A 7,254-nucleotide genomic window follows, 5' to 3' on the forward strand; every position below is an offset into this window, starting at 1 on the left:
GGTATGATCAGAACATAGACAATACATAGAACTACCGTTGATAAAATAAAATCTACTAATTGAATAGCTAAGGGGTCCTTGTAACAATCACAAGCCCCTTCCCAATAGGTCATTTAATTTTGTGTTAACCAATTAACTTGATCTTTGAGAAGAAGAAAAAAAAACACATTTAGCTAATCATCTAATCATTATTTTCAACATACATAAGCATGCACTACCCTTCCTTGTCCATGAATTTCTTGGCCTTATCATAAGCCGCCTTCAAAAGCCAATTAAACCTATCCAAATCCAACTTCACGTTTTGCTCCTTGAGATATATCTTCATAACCTCCATGGACCAATTGGAACCCATTTTAGAAACCGGGTCCTTGACCACAATATCATCCTTGCCATACTTGTCTACCAAGCTGCTCTCCTCTACATTGATCCTATAGTCAATGTACTGCAACCCCATAGCCCTAGCTGGACTTTCATAGCACACATTTGCCAACCAATGGGTGCCCAGAGGCACAATTTGCATGAACACCGAGCCAGGCCTCATAAACAACAAGTGGGTCATGGCAGCTCCATGTACACCAACCATTGCATGGCTCTTGCTAAGTAAATTATAAGCCACATGCATAGCGGTCGTGGAAGATGGCACAAAAACAACAACTTCAAAACCAACCTTCTCCGCCGCTTGCTTCACTTCATTTTGGTTCAACATCTCCCGGCCAACACCGCCGGTTCGACTTATTAAGACAAGGCGCAGCCGGGAACCCGAAGGCCTAGGATGGTGGTGGTTTCGGCCGAAGGCTTTGTCTAGGATGCCATGAAAATGGACCAACGTTTTTGGGGTATGTAACAATTTAGGATTTATGGTCACAAGCCCATGGGATGTAAGACCGACACTGGCAGAAGTAAAACAGTGGTTGGCAGTATCATTATCGAGGTTTATGATCGGGTGCTTTGTGAAGGTTCGTAGTAAATCTCCGTACCTACTAACCCACCAATCACGTGCCTTGGACATCACGAGGACAGGCTCTTGATCGTGAAGGATGGAGTTGACGATAATGAAGATAGGGTTGAACCCATCATTGAAATCATGGAAAACGTTTCCGGTGTACCCGCCCGCACTGAATACAAGGGCTGGGGCATTGTGTTGGATTTGGCATTTTGGGGCTCGTGGGCCTGAGGTGAGGATCAGCTCTTTGATACCCGACATTGTTGAAGTCTCGAGTTTTCGAGGGTAGGGCTTGATTTTCTCCATCAAGGGTGGCCCTGTGGGGTCTGCCATGAAGAATGTGGAGGTGGTGGGGTCCAGAACCGTCGAACCGTTGATGAAACAGAAATCGTAGTATTTGTGAGAACGGGTACAGGTGATCCGCGTGGATGGAGTGGACTGCAAAGGTCTCGAATAGTTTGGGTCCCGCCCGATCATTGATTTGGATGTTAAATTTTTGAAAGTAACTGCAACCCACAAATCAAATTGTAGGGTAACGCATTAATCAAGGTGTTAATTGAAAAATAAAAGAGTTGTTATTTGACTCTCAGAAACCCACAAATCAAATTGAACAAGAATTTTGCACTATCAACAACATTTCTCAAGCAACTATATCAATAAAAACACATGAGAATGCAATTAGTCTCAATACGGAACAAAATAATACATACAACAAGACTTAAGTCGCGAAAAGTTATAAAGCGTAGATGTTTAGAGTAAAACTAATTCTGAAGTCATGCATCTATGAAGGCGTTGCATAAAATTGGGATAACTAAGCATAAGCATACCTTTAACCCGACACATTGGGTTAAGTAAAGAAAGAAAAAAGAAAAGGAAAAAAGAAGAGAAGATAGAGGGAAAGAAAAGAATACAGAAATTTATTGAAGATTTTGTTGTGATAGTTAGGCAAAAACCTGCCGCTCTAGTCTTAGTTGAAATCGAATGGTTGAGTTGTTGGAAGTGTAATCTCAACTTGGATGAGAGACTAGCATGGAAAATAAAGAACACCAACAGTGACACCCATAAGATTGTTGCTATTGAATATCTGTTGTTCGTCATTGATATATGTATCAAGTACAATAACTAAAGATCAACGAGTCGATTTTCTTCCATCTTGATCCTCTTCTCTGGTTCAAACTTCCGTGACACAATTGAGCAACAAAAGCACAACTTCTTGCTCTTGATGAAATTCCATTTGATAAAAACAAAAAATTAAATGATTCGACATATGTAAGAATATGGTGATCTTGTATTTAGGCAAGGACCAAGATCAGCTTTCTTGACTACAGGAAATGGGAGACGTTTGCTGTTGGTTTAAATGTCAGCCCTTGGATTATAGTCCAAGTGTGCAGCTAAGATGTAATCTTAGAGTAAGTGATAGTTTATGCCATATGTCACTATCTTATAGGGTAGGTGAATGGATGGCTAGATTTGAATGATGTAATGAAGGAATATGCTATTCCCAACGGTTACATGTGCACAGGGTGCATGTGAATGAAAGCAAGTAATTCATTTGCTTCTTCTTCAAGCTCTCTCTCTCTCTCTCTCTCTCTCTGAAATCTCTCTCTCTTGAAACTTTCATCTTCTTAAGATTTCCAACTCCATTGTTTGTAGATGTGAACCTTACATACAGGATAACAGTCTGTATATGCTAACATGGCCTCAGAGCCAATTTTGATCAACTGATACTGGGCATTTGGATCTGTGAAAGAGCTACCGAGAAACTCGAAATTGAGCTCGAGTTTTTGTGATCTGAGTCTAACATGGCTAACCATGAATTTTGGAGTATAAGGATGAAAACCATCTTCAAGTCTCATGGGTTGTGGGATTTGGTTGAAAAAGGGTTTGATAGCACATATTTGAAGAAGGCTGATGAATCTGATGGAAAGAAGAAAGAAAAAGAAGAATCAAGTGGTGTTGGGAATATGACTCTCATAGAGGTACTCATGAAGGATGCTAAGGCTCTAGGACTTATTCAGGGAGCAGTTTTAGATGAGATATTTCCTAGAATCTCTCATGAAAAAACCTCAAAAGGCGCATGGAACATTCTACAGAAAGAATACCATGGTGATAAACAGGTTAGAAGTGTTAAATTACAAGGTCTTCGTAGGGAGTTTGAATATACAAGAATGAGAGATGATGAATCACTTTCTAATTATCTTACAAAACTGTTTGATTTAATAAATCAAATGCGGAGCTATGGAGAGAAATTATCTTGAGAAAGGGTTGTTCTAAAGTTGTTAATTAGTTTGCCATCAACTTATGACTCCATTTGTTCTGTTATTGAGCATTCGAAGGATTTGAATGTGATTGAGGTACAAGAAGTGGTAGCCTCTTTGAAGAGTTTTGAGTTAAGGCTAGATAGGCATTCTGAAAACAAAACTGAGAGAGCATTTGCTAGCCTTAGTGTGAATTCCAAACCAGTTAAGTTCATTGGAAATCAAAACGCTAAGGACCAGAAGAATTGGAAGGCAAAAGGTAAAAAGTGGGATAACAGATCCACTAATGGTGCTAGAAATCCTTGCAAGCCCTGTGACAAATTGCATTTCGGTGAGTGTTGATTTAAGGGCAAGCCAAAGTGCTACAACTGTGACAAGTTTGGTCACTTTGCAAGGGACTGCAATAGTAAGAAACCAGTGCAACAACTCAATTATGCCACTCAGGTAGAATCTACACCAACTATGTTTTATGCTAGTAATAAGACTAATACTAGTGTAAAAGGATATGATGATGTATGGTATGTAGATAGTGGATGTAGTAATCATATGACAGGTAGGGAGGATCTACTTGTTGATATTGACAAGACTGCAAAGGTTGAAATGGGTACTAGACAACTTATTGAAGTGACTGGTAAAGGGAATCTTGTGGTTGAAACCAAACTAGGCAAGCGATACATCAAGGAGGTTATGCTTGTGCATGGACTGAAAGAAAATTTGCTCAGTGTGGGTCAAATGATGGAGCATGGCTACTATTTGGTGTTTGGAGATCACAAGGTGGAGATCTATGATGACAGTTCATATTCCAACATGGTTGCAAGAGTACAAATGAGAGGAAATCGAAGTTGTCCAATGAAATTGTAGTCTGGAATACACATTGCCTACAAGGTGAGTGTATGCCACTCTATTACTATGTGGCACAGAAGATTGGGACACCTGAACATGAGCAGTTTGAAGTTGATGCAAAAACAAGAAATGGTGGTAGGATTACCAGAAATCAAAGTAGTTAAAGGAGTGTGTGAATGTTGTGTTCTAGATAAACAATGCAGAGAGGCATTTCCAAGGGAAGCTACTACTAGAGCATCAACTCCTCTAGAGCTTATACACAGTAACATTTGTGGTCCAATGTAGACAACTACAAAGGCTGGGAATCGATATTTTCTCACTTTCATATATGACTGCACAAGGATGTGTTGGGTCTATTTTTTAAGACACAAGTCTGAAGTTCTTAGTGTCTTTAAAAGATTCAAAGCTACTGTGGAGTTACAGAGTGGTTATAAGTTGAAGAAGCTTAGAAGTGATCGAGGAAGAGAGTACACTTTAGTGGAGTTTGATAAATTCTGTGAAGATGTAGGCATGAAAAGACAACTCACCACTCCATACACATCTCAGCAAAATGGTGTGGCAGAGAGAAAGAACAGAACTATTGTGGAAATGGCTAAGTGTCTTATGTTAGAGAAGAAAATTCCACTTGAATTTTAGGCTAAGGCAGTCAATACCTCTATGTATATTCTGAATAGATGTCCAACCAAAGCCTTGATTAAGAAAACACCTTTTGAAGCATACAGTGGGAGGAAACCAGGAATTAAGCATCTAAAGGTGTTTGGTTAATTGTGTTACTCTCATGTGCCAAATCAACAGAGATAGAAACTGGATTTGGCAAGCAAGAGGTGCATTTTATTGGGGTATGGTAGTTGTGAGAAGGGATATAGACTATATAACATTGAAACTGGGAAAGTGATTGTTTCCAGAGATGTTGTATTCAATGAAGATGTATGTTGGGATTGGAATGCACAGAAGGAAAGAAGTGTGAGTATTCAGATTACTGAAGTATCAGAAGGAGAACAAGGGCATGAAGGGAGTTCTTGTGATTCTGAAGCACAATGTGAAGTAAGTGAAGTGCCCAGCTAAAGCACTGATATCTGTGATTAAGAAAGGATGACAAGTCCACAGGATATTGATCACACTCCTCTCAAGTACAAAAGTATTGCAGAAGTGTATGAGAAGTGCAATCTGTGCATTATAGAACCAGAAAATTTTGAAGAAGCTGTGAAGGATGAATCATGGAGGAAGGCTATGGAAGATGAAATTACCATGATTGAGAAGAACAACACTTGGGAGCTGGTTGATAGACCATTTGATAAACCAATCATTGGAGTCAAATGGGTCTATAAGACTAAATTGAATATGGATGGATCTGTGCAGAAAAACAAAGCATGGTTGGTTGCAAAGGGCTATTCTCATAAGCCTAGAATATATTTTAATGAGACCTTTGCTCCAGTGGCAAGACTTGATATAGTAAGGACCTTGGTGGCCCTTGCTGCACAGAAAGGTTGGAAGTTATTTCAGTTGGATGTAAAGTCAGCATTTCTAAATGGAGTGTTGAATGAAGAGGTGTATGTAGACCAACCATCTGGTTTTGTGATAGAAGACAAGGAAGATAAAGTGTATAGGCTTAAGAAAGCTTTATATGGTCTTAAGCAAGCTCTAAGAGCTTGGTATGAAGAAATAAACTCTTACTTTACAAAGGCTGGTTTTCATAGAAGTCCAAGTGAAGCTACACTGTATATCAAGACATCTCACAGTGGCATTCTCATTGTGTCACTATATGTAGATGACATTATCTACACAGGAAGCTCGGAGGAAATGATGACTGAGTTTAAGAATCAGATGATGAAACAATATGAGATGACTGATCTAGGATTGCTTCATCATTTTCTTTGTCTTGGAGTATTGCAGATAGATACTTACATTTTCTTGCATCAGAAGAAGTATGCAAAGACTTTACTTGAAAAATTTGGGCTCAAGGATTGTAAATCTATTGCAACACCATTAGCTGTGAATGAGAAGCTTTCAAGAGTAGATGGAATTGATCTAGCAGATGAGACTTTGTATAGGAAAATGGTGGGGAGTTTGCTATATTTAACTGCAAGTAGGCCAGATATCATGTTTGCAGCAAGCTTATTGGCTAGGTTCATGCATAATCCTACCAAGAAGCATATTGGGACAGCTAAAAGAGTTCTTAGATACATACAAGGCACTGTGAATTATGGTATTGCCTATGAGAAAGGAAAAGGTGCAATGTTGATTGGTTATTGTGACAGTGACTGGAGTGGAAGTGAAGATGACATGAGAAGCACATCAGGTTATGCTTTTAATCTGGGTTCCAGGGTGTTTTCTTGGGCCTCAATCAAGCAAAGCAGTGTTGCTCTCTCAATTGTAGAGGCATAATACATCAGTGCAGCAGAAGCCACTGCACAAACCATTTGGCTGAGATTTGTGCTCTCTGATTTTGGAGAAGAGCAAGCAGAACCAACTCAGCTGCTGTGTGATAACACTTTAGGCATTGCCATATCAAAGAATCCAGTTCATCATCACAAAACCAGACATATCAATTGAAGATTTCATTTCATCCGAGATGCACTTCAAGATGGTGAGATTGATCTGCTATACTGCAAAACTGAAGAACAGATTGCAGACATCTTCACCAAAGCTTTAGCAAGGGATCGATTTGAATTCCTGAGGGAAGCTCTAGGAGTAATTTCAGCACAACACTTAGAAGGGAGTGTTGGTTTATAAGTGTATATGCTGAAATGTTATAAGAACTAAGAGTTGAATTTAGTTTAAATGTCAGCCCTTGGATTATAGTCCAAGTGTGCAGCTAAGATGTAATCTTAGAGTAAGTGATAGTTTATGCCATATGTCACTATCTTATAGGGTAGGTGAATGGATGGCTAGATTTGAATGATGTAATGAAGTAATATACTATTCCCAACGGTTACATGTGCACAGGGTGCGTGTGAATGAAAGCAAGTAATTCATTTGCTTCTTCTTCAAGCTCTCTCTCTCTCTTGAAACTTTCATCTTCTTAAGATTTCCAACTCCATTGTTTGTAGATTTGAACCTTACATACAGAATAACAATTTGTGTATGCTAACATTTGCTACCTCTCACTGCAGCTTGACTGTGATTTAAGGCTCCTCGGATGTATTTTCTTTATTCCTTTTTTTTTTCGGCATTGTCGCAGATTCATGAAAGTAATTAGGGTTTGTTTGG

At 39.1% G+C, this 7,254-nt stretch overlaps 1 protein-coding gene across 1 annotated transcript; it reads right to left on the reverse strand.

Moving 5' to 3' along the window:
- Positions 1–214: 214 nt before the first annotated feature.
- LOC110751344 (xylan glycosyltransferase MUCI21-like) lies at positions 215–2,041 on the reverse strand. Its single transcript, XM_088248615.1, has 2 exons — positions 1,897–2,041; positions 215–1,449 (listed from the first exon to the last, which is right to left on the reverse strand). The coding sequence occupies exons 1-2, from the start codon at positions 2,039–2,041 to the stop codon at positions 215–217; spliced, it is 1,380 nt and encodes a 459-aa protein (XP_088104741.1).
- Between the last annotated feature and the right edge of the window lie 5,213 nt (positions 2,042–7,254).

This window comes from Prunus avium, chromosome 1, assembly GCF_965620075.1.
Source record: "Prunus avium chromosome 1, drPruAviu1.hap1.1, whole genome shotgun sequence".
Lineage (NCBI taxonomy): Eukaryota > Viridiplantae > Streptophyta > Magnoliopsida > Rosales > Rosaceae > Prunus > Prunus avium.

Coding starts and splice junctions, on each gene's coding strand:
- LOC110751344 (XM_088248615.1), bottom strand. CDS start 2,041: ATGACGAACAACAGATATTCAATAGCAACAATCTTATGGGTGTCACTG. Junction 1,450..1,896: donor AACTAAGACTAGAGCGGCAG/GTTTTTGCCTAA, acceptor TGTGGGTTGCAG/TTACTTTCAAAAATTTAACA.